The sequence below is a fragment of the Equus asinus genome, chromosome 4 (genome assembly GCF_041296235.1).
Source record: "Equus asinus isolate D_3611 breed Donkey chromosome 4, EquAss-T2T_v2, whole genome shotgun sequence".
Taxonomy (NCBI): Eukaryota; Metazoa; Chordata; class Mammalia; order Perissodactyla; family Equidae; genus Equus; species Equus asinus.
Window position 1 is genome coordinate 41,541,409 of NC_091793.1, and position 18,360 is coordinate 41,559,768.

Below are 18,360 nucleotides of genomic sequence, written 5' to 3' on the forward strand. Positions count from 1 at the left end.
GAGAAACAGCACCACCATTCACTTTAAACATTTCCTAGCTTTTTACGGTGGAAAAAAAAAAATGTAATCTCTCATGGTAGAAAAATGAATTTTAGATTTTTTTCTTTTTTCTATTTTTTTTTTTAAAGATTGGCACCTGAACTAACATCTGTTGCCAACCTTTTTTTTTTTTCTTCCCCTTCTTCTCCCCAAAGACCCCTAGTACATAATTGTATATTCTGGTTGTGAGTGCCTCTGGTTGTACTGTGTGGGATGCCACCTCAGCATGGCTTGATGAGCGGTGCCACGTCCACGCCCAGGATCCGAACCAGTGGAACCTCGGGCCACTAAAGCAGAGTGTGTGAACTTAAACACTCATCCATGGGGCTGGCCCCGAATTTTAGATTTTTCAGAGCCAAAATGGAAACACTTTAGAACAAAATCAGGCCAAATCTTTGGAATTTAAAGTGGCTGAACACCCAGAAGAAACACAGTATAAAAACTGCCAATTACAATTGCAATTACAAACCTGCCTGGAGGTCTGAACTGAATTCCTTTTTAATAATTTGGACATTTCTTCTCTTTCTTAGTGATACAGGAACAACCCCTCCAGAAAGTGGTATTTTTGGATTTATGATAAACTTCTCCGCATTTCTTGGTAAGTACCCAATAATTATTATAAATATATGAAAAATTCACAATCTCAGGTGAGGTGAAATATGTTATTTACAGTTATATATAATTTTTAAAATTTTTTTAACAGATTTTATTTTTTAGAATAGTTTTAGGTTCACAGCAAAATTGAGCAAAGGGTAGAGATTTCCCATCTATGTGCCTCCTCCTGCCCCATAACTTCCCCCACCAGAGTGTTAGATTTGGTAGTTAATCAACCTACATTGACACATTATAATCACTAGAAGTCCACAGTTTACATTAGGGTTCACTCTTGGTGTGTATGATTTTTTAAAAGTACGACCTTTGCTCTACTTTGAGAAACTAAAATGACTAGAAATCCAAAGTTATTTACAGCTTCATTATAGAACTATTCTTCACTTCATCTCGTAATTTGCTACAGGATTTTGGAATGGATTTTAAATGTAACTTAATTTTCTAAATTGTGAATTATATCCGATGCATTTGTGTAAGCCAAAGACACCTAATGCATAAGGTAATGTTTCTCAGAGTGTGTTCTGAAGGCAACTTAGATAAAAATCATCTGGGGCGCTGGTTAAAAGGCATGTCCCGGGGCCACACTGCAGATCCACCCAATCAGAACCCCTGGGAGAGGGGACCGAGAATATGCATTGCGAACAAGCTCTCTCGGGCACTCCGGGATTCACTGGGGCTTGCGAACCCCTGGCAAAGGTGTTGTCTCGCCTGTTAGAGAAAGGGGGAAGGAGAAGCGGGGAAGTTTGTCTCCCACTCAGGTATAATTTTTCTTTTCAATTCCTCAAATGCACCTGAGATGCAGTTGACAGAATACAACCCTCTCATGAGCCAGTTAATGTAGGGACTGGAAAACTCGGTCTACTTCGGGGTGATCTGGGTGTACGGCCGTAAGGGGCAGGGCGCTTTCTCTTGGCGCTTCCGTAAACCTCTACCCTATGGAACAATGGAGTATCGTCCAGGGGCCTCTTGGGTAACCAGCACTCTGTCCCGCTCTGCTGGTGCAGGATGGGAAGGGACGGAGGTGCCGGAAACCCTACTTAGTGACTTGGCATCTTTGGAATTTGTTCATCCTACTTGGTGGAATGAAAGTTTCACCCCGTCCCCATTTGTGGTTTCTCCTCCCAAGGTTTTGCAGGTGACAAGGGGAAGTAGAAACAGGAGTGAATCAATTCCAGCGGCCTCTTATGCCATCCTTGCCCGGAGTCCAGATTTAGAAGACAGATTATCACTAACAAGCGATAAATACGGCTTTTTGCTTCTAGGCAAGGCAGAATCTGATATGAATATCTTCGTTTAAAACTGTCTATGATAAATTGTTAGCTTTTAACCTACTTTTTAAAATTCAGCAACATATTACGGCCATCACGCTGTATCAATACAGAGAAATCTACTTTATCCTTTTAACACGTGCATGATATCCATCTCATGGCTGTATTATAATTTATTTCATCAGTCTCTATTGTTAAACATTTATTTATTTCTGATTTTGTAATTTACAATGCTAAAGTGAACATCTTTTTGAATGTATTTTTGCATATTTATGTGAGTTTTTATACAAGATAAATTTGCTGAGTTAAAGGGAATATGTGTCTAAACTTTGGATAGCTATCCATTTATTCAGCCTTCATTTACTAGGTGGCTACTTTGTGTTGGGCTCTGAGCTTATGCTTAGTGCTGGGGTCACAATAGCAGGCAGACAAGGACCTGCCCTCCTGGAGATTGGACTTTATTGTCAAATTACTCTCCAAAACACTAAATGGTATTGATTAATTGACTAGCTCTTTAGAAAAACATCCCTTTTACCATCCTCACACCATTCAAAACCAATGGCAATTAAAGAACTAACATGAAAAGCAAAACTATTAGAGGATTAAATTATAGGAAAATATTTTGAGAACCTTGCAATGGAAAAGCTTATCTACACTTACACAAAACCCAAAAGCTAAATAGGAAAGAATGGACAGATTTGAGTAGATAAAAAATTACAACTTCTAAGTGATGAAAGATACAAGAAACAAAATTAAAGACAAGAGACCAGAAGAAAATTTGTAATATTTATAGAAGACAATAGACTAATGTATATAATGTGCAGAAGGCAACTACAAATTAAAAATGGATAGACAAACTCAAGAGAAAAAAAGAAAAAAATTGTAAATATGCAATTCTCAGAAGAAGAAATGCTAATGACCAGTAGACATACTGAAAGTTGGACAATCTTACTAATCATCAGATAAATCCAAGTGAAACCAACAGATTGCCATTTTTCATTCATTAAATTGGCAATAATTAAAAAGGCAAGGTCAGGGGCTGGCCTGGTGGCATAGTGGTTAAGTTCATGTGCTCCCCTTCCACAGTCTGGGGTTCACAGGTTCAGATCTCAGGCGTGGACCTACACACCGCTCATCAAGCCATACTGTGGTGGGGTCCCACATACAAAACAGAGGAAGATTGGCAACAGATGTTAGCTCAGGGCCTGGCTTCCTCACCAAAAAAAAAAAAAAAAAAAAAAAAAAACGCCAAGGGCATTCAGAATTGCTATGAAATTGTGCTGGTGGGAGTATAAATTGCTACAATCTTGGAGCCACTTGGAGATATTTCTTAGCATTCTAATTGTGCATGGTTTTTTGACCCAGTAGTACTACTTCTAGGATTGGTCTTTCAGAAGCACATGAAAGTGTGCCAAAGACTTATATACGAGGATGTTCATTGAGCATTGTTTGTAATAGGAAAAACATGGAAACAATGTGGAAATCTATTATTAGGAGAATGATGAAATAAATATGGCATCTTACTATATACCATCAAGAGACCTCTAAAAATGATGAAGTAGACCTATTTGTACTGACATGGCAAGATCTCCAAGGTACATTTTTAAGTGGAAAAAAAGCAAGTCACAGAAAAATACATGTACAATAGCATTTATGTGAAAGGGGTAACAGTGGTGTGTGTGTGTATGTGTGTGTGTGTGTCCCCATCACACAGGGGAGAGGGTAAGACGCAATGAGGAAGGACTATGGTGGGCGAGTGGGGATCCTATTGCAATCAAGAAATTGAAAAGTACAAATTTTGAAAAAGCAATACAAAACTCTCTCTGTGTTTTCCATTCTAAAAAATCAAATAAAAATTCATCCAAGTGCCCTTCTTTTTCAGGTGCAGCCACGATGTACACAAGATATAAAATAGTAGAGAAGCAAAATCAAGCCAGCCATTTCAGCACTCCTGTTTTTAACTTGGTGTCGTTGGTTCTCGGATTGGTGGGATGTATCGGAATGGGCATTGTAGCCAATTTTCAGGTAGGACCTGAAGTTTTTTCAGTTGGTGGGGGTGATGGAGTAAATGTAAATATGTCCGGAGGAGAGAAGCAGGACACAAGAGGCATGATTGTGCCAGTATAGCTGTCATGATGAGTTTATAAAAATTGGGATAGGTCGCTTTTTAGAAATGAATCTTTATCACTTGAAAATCAGTCCTGCTTGGTATGTAGGACAGATGGGGTGCGTGTTTGCTTGATTATGAGAGAGAGAGCAGTTTGAACGATTTTATGGGCTCTGCATTGCTCTACGTTCTTACTGATGTGGTTTGATGTGTTGGGAGAGCTACTTCAGCCATTGTAAGGATTTCACTAAGAGTGTGAAGATATTTGTGTGTATGAGTGTGTGTTTACTGATTCCCCTGTTTGAACCTCCGGTGTTCAATTCAAAGAGCAGCATCTGATCTCTTCCTTTCGCAGATAGAATCTAGGTACATGGAGGTGAAATAGTTTGCTCAGGGTTACTCCGCTAATTAGGTGCAGGGTCACAATATGGCCCCACTGGAGCAAATTAACTTACATCATGTCTACTGCGGAGTCTGCTCGCTGTATTCTTACCGTGTCAAGTGTTTGAAAAAACCCTACTCGTTTTATTCCAATTTGTGGATTCCTGTTCATCCCAAGGTCTCTTTCAGGAAGGCATGGGACCTATTTGTCTATGGAGACAATATTTAATATTTTAAAAATATTTGTTGTATTTCAAATTAATACTCATTATAATAGCACTCACCTCATAGGGTTATTGCAAGGATTCGATGAGATAATGTACAGTGGGCAGCCATCATGGTCATCATCGTTTCATCATCATAGGCTGACACTACGGTGGTCCTGATCTCTCCATCGCTCCATCACTCAGTGGTCCTGATCTCTCCATCACTCCATCACTGGTATCTGTTTGTGACAGCAGAAAGGAAGTTAATCCAGGAGGACTTTTTGTTCTGCCCAGGGGTCTTCCTTTAACTTTTTTCCCATGAGAAGTGGGGTGATCTTATGTGATGCTGTTCCCCCCCCCGCCCCGCTTTCTCTTAAGTTTATTGAATTAAGAGCAAGGTGTATAAAAGGTAGTGATCCTATTCACTCTTTGAGACCTTGGGACACACACAGCATGTGCTTTTCATATATATGAAATAAATAGATTGATTTCAAACCTAAAATATCCCTTAGCTCTGGTTGAGACAAGGCCCATTCCTTTGCCCACGAGGAAACTGAGCTGGCTGCTCAAACAAACTTACAGCCATAACTCATTCAAAAGTAATTCTTGGGGCCAGCCCTGTGGCCGAGTGGTTAAGTTTGCGTGCTCCGCTTCAGCAACCCAGGGTTTCGCTGGTTCAGATCTTGGGCAGGGACATGGCACCACTCATCAGGCCACATTGAGGCGGCGTCCCACATGCCACAACTAGAAGGACCCACAACTAAGATATACAACTATGTGCTGGGGGGATTTGGGGAGAAAAAGCAGGAAAAAAAAAAAAAGAAGATTGGCAACAGTTGTTAGCTCAGGTGCCGATCTTAAAAAAAAAAAGTAATTCTTTCTCGTAGAATATTTTGAAAATTTAAAGTATAAAAAGAAAAAATACTCATAATTTCATATCCCAGAAATTAACGCTGTTAATAAGGATGTATTTACCTCTAGTGTTTTTCCTCCATACACATGCTTATATGTGCAAATGCTTAAATGTATAGTCATATATTATGTATAATTTATTTTATTCTTTCACATTTATTTATTATTTATTTATTTGGTGAGGAAGATTGGCCCTGACCTAAGATCTCTTGCCAATCTTCCTCTTTTTTGCTTGAGGAAGATTGTCCCTGAGTTAACATCCATGTCAATCTTCTCCTATATTGTATGTGGGACACTGCCACCACATGGCTTGATGAACAGTGTATAGGTCCTCACCCGGGATCTGAACCCACGAACCCTGGGCTGTCGAAGAGGAGTGCATGGACTTAACCTCTATGCCACCAGGCTGGCCCCCTTTCAAATTTATTTTAATTAACTGACATGGATTACATTTTCATACAAATTAAGAAAATACAGTAAAAGCAAAATCTCTCTTGACCAATAGCATAATCACTTTGCTATATTCCAGCCTGTTTATTTCATGTTTCAGAATGCATTTTGTTAGTAAATCTGTTTACACAAGGTCTGGAAATAAATTTCTGTTTTGATAGTTCAAAGTTATGCTCAAATTCTGTCTCATTCGTAAATGGAGAACAGCCAGTGAACTAGAGGAGCTCCACCCATTTTGGGGTAGTTACTCCTGAGAGGCCCCTGATTGTCAGATGTAAAGTTTGTTATTACCTAGAAAACAGCAACCCTGGGCACTTGCCACTTTGCTATCTTTCTTTGGAGCAACTCTACACACTGGAGACTAGTAATTATTGTCACAGAAGGGTGTCAGCCTTCACTGTTGCAAAAGCACATGTTTGCACACAGTCTGGGGGTGCTGCACCCTAGTATTGATCTAGGAGGATAATAACCCCACACCTCTACCTGTGCCGTCCACCTGCTTTCCATCCATTCGCTAATGTTCGCTCCTGCATGAGGTCAGGCTGTTGTCAGAGCTGACCTGCATTGACCTGCACTGCGTGGGCCTGCAGAATCACCTTTTCTGCACTGCACTTGGGGGTAGTCTGTCAGTGGGAGGGACATTATCATAAAGTGCTCTGGAAACCCAGTGCTGTGCAGTGAGGGCTGAGGGGGAAGGAACCCTTCCTTATATGACACAGGATCTTCAGGACAACCTGCAGGGCAGGGGTATGGGCCCTAAACTCAGGGCAACGAGCTTTTGGGTTTGGACATTACAAAAACCATAATTATAAGTGTTTCCTTGTTAACATTGGGAGCTAGAAAAGTGAGAGCCAAATGTACAGAGCAAGTGTACAGAGCATCCTGGAAGGCATTTTGTGAACTAAATGTGCTTCAGGCTCCTTTACTTTCCTCCCTTAATGTCCCTATAAGGCAAAATAAGACAACACTGCAATGCAGGGTTGCATGTGACATTTGTCACATGGTAGAGTCTCTCTATGACACTATGTTTTATGACTGTATGCATTTTGTTTTCATAACACTTCTTGAAAATTTTCCATGTGACAGACATTTATGAAAATGTTCAATACTTTAAATCATCTGGTTCTTCTAACGACCTTAGAAGATAGGTGCTTTAGTTTCCTCATTTATCAAGGAGAAATGGCCCAGAGAGGTTAAACCTTGTCCAAGATCGTATGAGTCGTGAAAGGCAGAAGTGGCCTTTGAATCAAAGTCGTGTGTCCAGAACCTGTGGGAAAGAGTTAACCTCAAAGCCAGAATGAGGAAATCTCTGTGAGGAAAAAACGTGCACACAGTTTGCAGTTCTAGCATCAGAAAGCACAATGGAAACAAAAAAAAAAGAAAAGAAAAGGGACGGGGAGACCCGGAATGATATAATTTGTCCAGTAGAGTGTGAATATGAATTGTTCATGGGCGATGGTACGCGCTATATAATGTCCTATCACATTCTTCTCCAAATAACTCAACATCCTGAGTGGTGCAGCTGTCCATTTTTACACCACAAAGGGCAGACTTTAAGAAGAAAACTTAGATGGTTAGATAATTGAAGTTTTAGTTCTCTGTAAGGCTTCCATGAAGTGATTACATCTTCACAAAAAACCAGAAATAGAATCTTTAACTTCCCTGAGAGCCAAGTATTTGCCTTGACATTGTTCCCATAAGTATATCTTTACAACTTCCTTCTTTTGATATCCTGTAAGTCATTTTCAGCATGCCATGAGCAAACCAACTTGAGCTGTTACCTCAAGAAGAATTAGAGATGTGAGGGCAAGAGGTGGTGGTTTTTCTTGAGTGAGAGTAATTGCATTTATCAGAAGTTCACAGATGGTTCTCTTTCCTGAACTGGCGAGTGGGATGGCTACTTGTTGCTGTGTCCTCACCAATCTCTGTCAATGTTTTACTTTCCCTCAAGAAGTTTCCTTTTTGGGAAAGTCAAGTTTTTTGAGATTTAACCCTCTCAATATTCTAGTTTTCTCACTTTTTACTCTCTTTTGAATTAAGGAGAGTTTCAAAAAAGAGATCCAAAAAAAGGTGCCAGGTTTTCATCTTATCCTCTATCCAAAATTCATGTCTGATCTAAGAATCATTTTCCTTCTAGAAGACACCTTTGATGAGAGAGTATGTACTCCACAGTGAAAAAGGCACATTGCAAATACAACTCCTGCTGAATCGAGGGCGTTTTGATCTGTTAATGTCAGGTTGATGTGGGGACCCAGCAAGTTTGCAGATTAAGATCCTAAAGGATGGGTTGAATTGGTCAGGGTGGCGGAAGCAAATTCCTTGACAGTGTTAGGGGAGGAATCAAAGTGTGTACCTTCAGGATGTTGATTTACTCAGCAGGAAAAGAAAATGGAGGGTGGAAAGCACCAGGATCCTCAGAAGATTATTCTGGAAAATGACTCATTAGCAGTAGATGCCTTATCTTTTGTTCATTTTTCCTTTGCCCAAATATGCCTAACATCCAAGGGGTGAAAAGGATTTATTTTTCTTAATTCTTTCATTATTATTATTTTTGGCTTAATATTGTTTTTTTCCCCAGTTTTATTGAGATGTCATTGACCTATCGCATTGTATCAGTCCAAGGGGTACAACATAATAAATTGTGAAATGATCACCACGATAAGTTTAGTTAACATCTATCACCTCACATAGTCACAATTTTTTTTTCTTGTGATAAGAACTTTTCAGATTTACTCTCTTAACAACTTTCACATATACAATACAGTTCTGTTGACTGTAGTCACCATGCTGTGCATTACATCCTCAGACCTTATAACTGGAACCTTTTACCTTTTGACCACCTTCACCCATTTCTCCCACCCCCTACCCTCTGTCAACTACCAGTCTGTTCTTTGAATCTATGAGTTCAGTTTTTTTTAAGATTCCACATAGAAGCCAGATCATACAGTATTTGTCCTTCTCTGTCTGACTTATTTCACTTAGCATAATGCCCTCAAGGTCCATGCATGTTGTTACGAATGGCAAGACTTCCGTCTTTTCTATGGCTGAATAATATTCCATTGTATATATACCACATTTTCTTTATCCGTTTGGACACTTATGTTGTTTCCATGTCTTGGCTATCGTGAATAATGCTGCAGTGAACATAGGGGTGCATGTATCTTTTTGAGACAATGATTTCATTTCCTTTAGATTATTAATTATGGTAAAATACATGTAATATAAAATTTACCATCTTAACCATTCTTTCTTTCTTTCTTTCTTTTTTTTTTTTTTGCTGAAGAAGATTTGCCCTGAGCTAACATCTATTCTAATCTTCCTTTATTTCATCTGTGGGTCACTGCCACACGGCTGCCGATGAGTGGTGTAGGTCCATGCCTGGGAACCAAGCCCAGGCCACTGAAACACGGAGTACACTGAACTTAACCACTAGGCCACAGGGCTGACCAGAATGTATTTTATTTTTCGTATATAGCTTCCCTAAATCTACACACTCATGCTAGGTATCCTAGGAATACAGAATCTACACCTAACAAATGAGAAATTGATATGCCATGTTGTAGAATGTTAATGCAGCCATATTTGAATATAACACAAATCAAGCAGTGGATTTTCCCCTATATTCCCAGGTTTGATACCAGGAAAAAAATTTCCGTAGAAAATAAGTTTAAAAGTTGGTTTTTTAAAAAATCTCTTTTTCCCATGCGGAGAATAAAGATTTAACATTAGCTTATTCATGAACAGTCTGGATGGAGAACGTTAAGATTGCGGGGAAACCTGGGTGGCCCAGGGCAAAGAAAAGTCCTGGAGGAAGGGCTGTGGACAGTGAATTGGGGCCAGCAGGGGCCAGGGGCCAAACCCAGGCTCTCTTGGACAATACTTTAACTTGCCCCTTTGCAAAGCTCACGTTTTCAAGTTCAAGTGGAGACTCAGTTGTTCAATCTAAACGTCATTGTTATACTGGAAGGAGGGCCCTTGTTGCATATTTGAAAGGAGACAAAGTAAGTCTCCTTTGTCAGTCAGTTATGAGCATATTTTGGGTCAACACCAGACTTTCTGCCTAGACTGGGCCTAAGGGCTGCCTTCTGGTTGAAATGGCTGCTTGGAGGATGGTGGGGGCTGGAGACCTGATTTGAAGTTGCCTTTGCATCACAAGCGCAGTGATTTTACTTAGATTTGTGTGTTCATTTGGGATGGCTTGGGAGGGACAAATAGAGATTATTGGGGAGCAGGGAGCCTAAAAACCCCCAAGCTACCCTTGACACTTTCATGGAACAAGTCGTGTACTTTTATATGAAATTCATCCTATAATCTTCACTGCAAACTTGCAAGGCAGAAATTATCATGCCCCTTTTACAGATACAGAAATTGAGGTCACAGAGCCTAGCGGTGGAGTTGAGTTTTTTAATTCAGGTCAGCCAGACTCCAAAGCTCACCATACCCAACTCTCCCCGCTCTAAGGTAGATGTCACGCTGTCCTTGTCCCGTGGGCCCAAGTTTGCTGTGGAGCGACCGAGTGCTTAGCGTGCACTTCAGCGTTTGGAAGGCTTTGCTCGTGGTAGTTTTCCACAAGCAGCCACATTTTCTAAGAAGCGGTGGGTGCCCCGGTGACGACAGGGCTTTGAGTAGCCCAGCCTGAGTGCGTAATCAGGGCCTGATGTGGACGGACGCATGCGGAGTTACACGCATTTGTGCCTTTCTCTATAGGAGTTAGCTGTCCCCGTGGTCCACGACGGCGGCGCCCTTTTGGCTTTCGTCTGCGGTGTCGTGTACACGCTCCTGCAATCCATCATCTCTTACAAATCGTGTCCCCAGTGGAACAGCCTCTCCACGTGCCACGTCCGGCTGGCCATCTCTGCCATTTCCTGCGCTGCTGTCATCCCCAGTATCCTTTTCACATTTGTCAGTGTCCCCACAAGCTTGACACCCTCCCCCCACCCTGTCCCCCCCAAAAAGCATGAAAAAAGCAAAGATTAAAAGCCAAATTTCCACATGCTTCAGAAGAACAATTGGGAGAAAGGTGTAAATCATTAAGAAAATGTCTCAACATTGTCTGGTTGGATCAAAGGAACCTTTGGGGAAAAGAATTCTGTGAAAGGAGAACGGAAGAATGTTAGAACACTTCAGTGTCTGTTTACTTTCCTCCCGCAGGATCAGTTTCATGAGCCATGTGAAAATATTTATTTTTCTTTGTAGTGCTTGGTTAAAGACACCAAATATTGATATTGTCCTTAAAGTAATAGCCCTGTGGAGGCCCAAGAGGCCAGACTCTCCCCTCTCCCCACATTCGATTGTTTAATTTACTCGTCCTTATTCAGAGGTTTTGAAAAGCTCTGTATCATTTATTTCTAAGTCAATTAAAATACACTTAGTATCTTTCTTTTTATCACTGATTTCATTTTCAAAATGAAATTTCATTTCCTTTTCTAATTCAACAATGTGAAAAGAAAATATGAATTTGTCAGGCTTGTATATTCTGATTTAGAAGAAATGAAAGCTTGTTCTTTCTCTCTTTCTTTCTAGATGTATTTAACAAAGAGAATAAAAACGATGTGGTCTTTGAGGGGTGGAAAATTCCCCATCTTTCGAAATACCATCTGCGGTCATGTGAGAGAAAGCTGCAGAGTCATTAAAAAATGGTGTTACTGTCAGATTGTAGGAAAATAGGAACTATTTAATTAGCAACAATTTCGCTAGTCTGGGTTGCGTGGTGGAATAAAGTGGGCAAGCTTGAGTAAAAACCCACCATATACTTCTATACATTAAGTATTGCATTTCTCTTTTAAAGTAGGAGCTATATAAAATGTGAAGTCTAAGTATGATTTTGGGTTTTTTTTTTTATCTTTGAGAAGGAAATCTTTAATTATAAAGTTTCCAAGCACAGAGGAACCAAATCCTAGTGCTGAGAAATTTAACAACCAAATAACTATATCCCTTGATTTCTAAGATAGTTCCTTCTCAGTTTTCTTGTCCTATTTATGGGTTGAAGACGTTCATGCTTTCTCTTCAAATTCAGCTCCTGAAAATTAGCTCGGGTTCGTTGTAAAATTCATAAAAGTGTTTATAGTGTTACAAGCAAAGTTTCTTGATGTAGGAAACCTTTCCCTGCTTCAGGTTTGGAGACACTTCCCTAGATATTAAAATCAGAGGGAGTTTTAGCAGAATAAACATTTCAGGCATCAGAGTTTCACAGACTGATAGTTTCCCTTTCTAGACTGTTCTTAGGAGCCACACCAAACAGGGTATGTCCCTCTATCAAATTCACTCGTACAAATTCATCCATTTGAACAAGTCTTTTGTCTGAAACATTAGCGTGGTATTTATATTTCCTTACAAAGATTTCAAAGCATCTTTAAAATGTCCTCGTTACTCCTTACTGTAATATTTCTGTGAAATGGCCTCATTTGACTACTGGAGAAACTGTGGCACACAGCGAAGCACTTGTGGAATCACGCTTCTAAGCCCTCCCTGCAAAATCATCTGTCTTGTACCCTGCTTCCTGAGCTTTCACAAGCCTTCACGGAATCACAAACAGCTCAGGGTCCAGCTTCCTTTGCTTGAGACACATGGCCTGAGACTGCCTATTTTTTCGACCTCATCTTTTACGTTTTCTCCCCTAGACTTGGCTGTTTCCTGTTCTCTGCTTTTGCTCCATGCTCTCCTCCCTGGATTATCCGCCTCCCCCTTGTCTTTCTAGAGCTGAGCTCTCCATCCAAAAGGGTAGCCACTAGCCAGCCACGCGTGGCCATTGGGCACTTGAAACATGGCTTGTCTGCATTGAAACATGCTGCATTAAAACACACACCAGATTTCAGAGACTTTATAAGAAAAAAGAATGTAAAATATCTTAATAATTCTCTATATTATCACATGTTGAAATGATAATATTTTTTATATATTTGGTTAAGTGAGATATATTATCAAAATTAATTTCATTTGGCTTTTTTAGTTTTTTTTTTAAATGTGGCTACTATAGTAGAAAATGTAAAATGACACATGTGGCCAGCGTTATATTTCTGTGGGATGGCGCTGTTCTGGAGAGCTTCTCAAACCTCACAACTTAGATTAAGCTCAACTCAGTGAAGCCTTCCTGACACCCCAAACCCCATTCCGCTCTGAATTAATAGTTTTCCCTCTGACTCATCACTGGGCCCTATTCTTTTCTCTTACTTGGCATATTCCCTGGGCTTTGCCCAGCAAGACTGGGATGTTTCTGCAGCTGAGACCAAGTCTGTTTGGCCAGGGTTTTTTCTCTGCCTCCCCCACCTTCTCCTGCAGTGTGGTACCTGGTGCCCAGAAGATGAAACTAAAGAACAAATAAATGAAATGATTAAGAACTTGAAAACTATTACAAACAGAAGTATGGTAATGAAATCTTCTATGCTTTCTACTTCTTTTATTTTGAGAAACAGAGAAGTGTTAAGCATTGCAAAATATTTTTATTGTGCTAAAATACACATAAAATTTACTCAACCATTTTTCTTCTTTTTTTTTTTTCTGCATTTTCTCCCCAAATCCTCCCTGTACGTAGTTGTATATTTTAGTTGTGGGTTCTTCTAGTTGTGCTATGTGGGACGCCACCTCAGCGTGGCCTGATGAGCGATGCCATGTCCGCACCCAGGACGCCACCTCAGCGTGGCCTGATGAGCGGTGCCATGTCCGCACCCAGGATCTGAACTGGCGAAACCCTGGGCCGCCGAAGCCGAGCACGAGAACTTAACCACTTGGCCACAGGGCCGGCCCCATCTTAACCATTTTTAGGTGTATAGTTCAGAGATATTAAATACATTCACATTGTTGTGCAGCCATCACTACCATCCATCCCCATAATTCCTTTCATTTTGTGAAACTGAAAACCTATACCCATTAAACAATAACCCCCACACCCCCTCCCCCCAGCCTCTGGCAACCATCATTCTACTCTCTGTCTCCATGACTTTGACTACTCTAAGTACCTTATATAAGCGGAATCATACAGTATTTGTCTTTTTGACTGGCTTAATTCACCAAGCATAATCTCATCAAAGTTCATCCATGTTGTAGCATATTACAGAATTCCCTTCTTTTTTAAGGCTGGATAAGATTCCATTGTATGTATACATACAAAAATTATTCATATTTTGCTTATCTATTCATTCGTCAATGGAACTTGGGTTGCTTCCACATTGTAGCTATTGTGAATAATGCTACTATGAATATGGGTGTGCAAATCTCTCTTTGAGACTCTGCTCTCAATTCTTTTGGGTATGTTCCCAGAAGCAGAACTGCTGGGTCATATGGGAATTCTATGGTTAATTTTTTGAGGAATCTCCACACCGTTTTCTACAGTGGCTGCACCATTTTACATTCCCACCAATGGTGCACAAGGGTTCCAGTTTCTCCATATCCTCGCCAACACATGTTTTTTTGATAGTAGCCATCGTAATGGGCATGAGGTGGAACTTTTTAACACTGTCTATGATTAGATCATTGGAAGAATAATCTAGTCTTGGCATTAAAGGGACCTATTTTCTTGTGTAGTTTCCTTGACAGTTTCCTTTTCTTAGTGATCGCCTGTGCTTCACTCATTTCTATAACCAAGCTGGAATGGAATCCGAAAGAAAAGGTAAGGTTTACGTCGTTTTGAATCTGATTGTCGACCTGGTTATGTGCGACTATGGTTGGGTGAAACCTAGAAAGAATCACTGCCATTTCTTAGAACAAGGTACGAAATATGGAGTAAATATGGCATAACATTAACTTACTGTCCAATTATTTGGCAATGCCTGTGTTATAATTAGCTATCAGGATAATCCCAAATGGTTCCTGGGATTAGTTTCAAAATTTTGAATTCCTAATTCTCTCTTAAGCACTTCAACCGTCTATTAAGTAAGAGAGGTCAGACATTTAAGGGGAAGGAGTTTGTGGAAGGCTTTAAGAGGTGGGCAGACTTGACTTAGGTGACCAGAGTAAGCCTGTAAAGGCTTTTGAACAGGAAGGTAAATGGAGAGACCATTATTGGATGAATATTATTCAGAAGCAACACCTGTGATGGGTTGAAGAGGAGAGCCAGGAGATTGGAAGGCAGGGAGAAGGCGGTTCTGCCAGTTCAGATCTCAAATCAAGATTAGCCTAGATTGGCAGTAGTAGGGGGACAGTATGTGACAAGGCACTGGCAAATAATATGAGAATGAAAGGACATGATGAATTGAAGATGACTTCCAAGTTTTTATCTTGGGTGAACCAAAGAATTGGTTCCCATGAGCAGAGAGAGATAAGGTCCCTAAGAGAAATAAATGATTTCACAGGGGGAAATGGATGGGTTTCGTTTCAGAAGTGTTGACTCTGAGGCTACAGTGAAACATCAAGGAGAAATGTCAGGTTAGACTCGTGGGCCTAGACCTCCGGTGGGATTGATAGCCATCAGAGCACAGGGGAGAGTGGCCAGTGATTTCCAGACCAGACATCAGCACACACGGGATGGAATGTTTGGAACTGAGATGGGCTCATGCCATTAGATACTTACAGTGGTGGTTCATCTAGATGCCACACGGGAAGGTCAAGGATGCCCCAGGAGAGAAGAAAGCTAGTGAGAGAACGGGAGTTTTTTTTTCCCAAGGGGCAGGTGGAGTTACTGAGGTTTTTTTCAAACGACAGTTTCAGTAAAATGTCGGCTTTAGAAGCCAATTGCAGGAGGGTAAAGAAACGGTGAGAGGAGTGGTTCGTTCATTCAGCTATCAACCGAATGTTTGGAAGCGAGAGGCACAGAAAAAATAATATGGTGGCTAGAAGCAACAGCAGGGTCAGAGGAAGGATTTTCCAAGATAGAGAATTCTAGCATGTGATGGAAGACTGCAGGAGACAAGGGAGAGACTAAAGATGCTAAGGAAGAGAATGACCGGAAGGACATTAAAAACAAAGTGCTTCCTGAAAGTGAGGCCTCACAGCACAGCAACCTCAAGTGTACTTTACTTTTTAACCACTTGGGGGAGACCTTCCACCGCAAATCAAATGAATTCGCTGCCTGGACGGCTTCATCAAAGTGTATCCCCAGACAGTTAAAAATCTTTTTTCATTTCATTTTCTATCTTAAAAATGTGAAAAGTCCCTGTTTTTCTACTCACTCCATAAAACACCTTGTCCCTCTTGTGTTGCCTTCTGTTCCCAATATCAGCGAATGCAGAGAAAACCCTTTACATTAGTTCACTGAATAGATAAATCATTTAGGTGCTGCCCCAAACTTTGGTGGAACTTTAGAGCTTTCACAGCACATTCCTATGAATTGTTTTACTTGGTGGGGAGGGCGGGAATTATAATGTCATTGTCTCATTTTACACAGAACAAGATCAGAGGCTCGCCTGCATTCACATGCGTGTGCTGGAGAAGTCTGGATTCCTGTTCAGTGCACTTTCATTAATATCAATATCATGCTAAAGAGATTCCACCCCCTCACCCCCAGTTCTGCTTCTAGCTTTGTAAACCATCTTCCTTGTCCAGGGATGATATAGGATGGCTTGGATCCCATGGTGCTGTCACCAAAAGGAGGTGGCCTCTGTTCTCTACCCACTAAGGAAGGCTGGTCAGGTTCTCCCCAGGGTGAGCTGGATGAGAACAGGGGACGGATGTGGGTGTTCGTGGGGAGAGTGAGGGTGGTGCCTGTGAGAGTTTGATGCCTCTCACTTAAATATTTGTGGATGAAAACTGAATCAAAGAAAATGACTGTCACCATGGAACCAACCTGCAACCCAGCACATTTGTTTACTCACACTTGTGACCTATAGCAGAGCAGAAAGTGAAGTAGAAAAAAACCCACGTCATTATTTGAAGTCAGGGGGGCAACCTGACAGTCCGTGGGCCTAATGTGGCATGTAGGCTAAAGTCAGAATGCAGATGTGCATTTTTGACTTAGATGCTGTTTGAAAACGCTTTTAAAGTAGTTTCCAGGTTTTAAAGATCAGGAGATTACGCACACACGTACACACACACGCGCATGCTTCTTTTCTCTCTCTCAAAGCAACGCTGGGGTCATATTTTCCCATTTGGTGAAAATGGAATTGATCTGATGAGGTATGGGCTCCCCGTCTTCCCTCTCTTTTTGCAACCATCAGTTTCATTTATTTTGATTAATTTCCTGGCCTCCATAAGCAGCTGACTTTGTTCCCTGCCCATTAAAGCCATTCTCATTCTTGCCTTCCATTCTCTCATTCCTCCCCCAAGAAGACAGAGTCAGTTAACACGTAGATGACCTATTAGCATTTGCTTTGTAGCTGTGTTTACCTAATAATGTTAAGCAGAACTATTTTCTGAACTGACATTTTCTATAGTCACAGAGAAACACAAAACCCAGTGGTGATAGTCAGCCAATTTTCTCTAGATCCAGACACTCATTCTTTGGAGTAACTAGATGAACGCTGAATAGATGCTTTTTAAGCATGCCTTTCAACGTTGGGATTCCCAACAGTGGGATAGCAAGTCAGGGTTTGTATGGAAAGTTCTTTTTTCTTTTGAGTCCAAATTCGGTTCCCAGTCTCAGCCATTTTGTGGTCTTTAGTTTGCCTTTTGAAGTTACATAGACTAAATCTGAAAGCCAGGGTGTGTGAGAGCTGGAAAGAATTTTCCGGATAATTGCATTCTTGTTCTCACTGGGTAGGTGCCCTGATGTTCATCGATGTGGCCTTGCTGACTGTGTCACCTCAAGGGGCTGGTTTGTGCTCCCTGGACAGCTTTTTCCTCTGGCCTGACCCACTCATTATTATTTCAATACATACACTAAAGTGAATCGATTTAGGCTAAATTCTCTTTCTTTCTTATTGCTCTTAGGATTACGTTTATCACGTAGTGAGTGCGATCTGTGAATGGACAGTGGCCTTTGGTTTTATTTTCTACTTCCTAACATTTGTCCAAGATTTCCAGGTAGGTATTTATCAATTCAAATGTTATAAGTTGCTGATGATTAGGATTATTAAAATCCATGGAAAATTTCTTACATTTAACAAAATAAGAGTGCTGTCTTTCATTTTACCCTTACATGTTTGAAAAAATATGTTAAGAATCATGCAACTTAGTTATTCCCAAAGGAAAGAGTCTTTAACAGCGCTCCCAAACAATGAAAGTTTCATATGTCCTCTGCCATTTGTTGCTTATAGTCATATATCTTGGTTATTTTCTTTTTGAGGCAGTCTCACTTACTAGTTCCAAATAATAGGAAATAATGTCTTTGTAAAAAACAGAAGTATGTTGTTGAAAAATGTTTCCAAGGCAGACCGAAGGTAGGACCTTATCAGATCTGGCAGGAAGGAAAATATTACATATTGAAACAAGTGAATGCTTAGCTAAAAGGATATAGAAAGCCAAGAAAATTCTTCAGGACCCTCAAGCTCAGCACAAACCATAGTGAGATCATGTCTGA

General features: G+C 40.6%; 1 protein-coding gene across 1 annotated transcript in view; it reads left to right on the top strand.

Annotated features, from left to right (window-relative positions):
- DRAM1 (DNA damage regulated autophagy modulator 1) overlaps positions 1 to 18,360 on the top strand; it is a 39,018-nt gene that overhangs the window by 18,236 nt on the left and 2,422 nt on the right. The window contains exons 2-6 of the mRNA XM_014835049.3: positions 570 to 637; positions 3,799 to 3,941; positions 10,680 to 10,857; positions 14,519 to 14,577; positions 17,772 to 17,864. Coding sequence (XP_014690535.1) covers positions 570 to 637; positions 3,799 to 3,941; positions 10,680 to 10,857; positions 14,519 to 14,577; positions 17,772 to 17,864 — 541 coding nt within the window. The remainder of the gene's footprint in view (positions 1 to 569; positions 638 to 3,798; positions 3,942 to 10,679; positions 10,858 to 14,518; positions 14,578 to 17,771; positions 17,865 to 18,360) is intronic.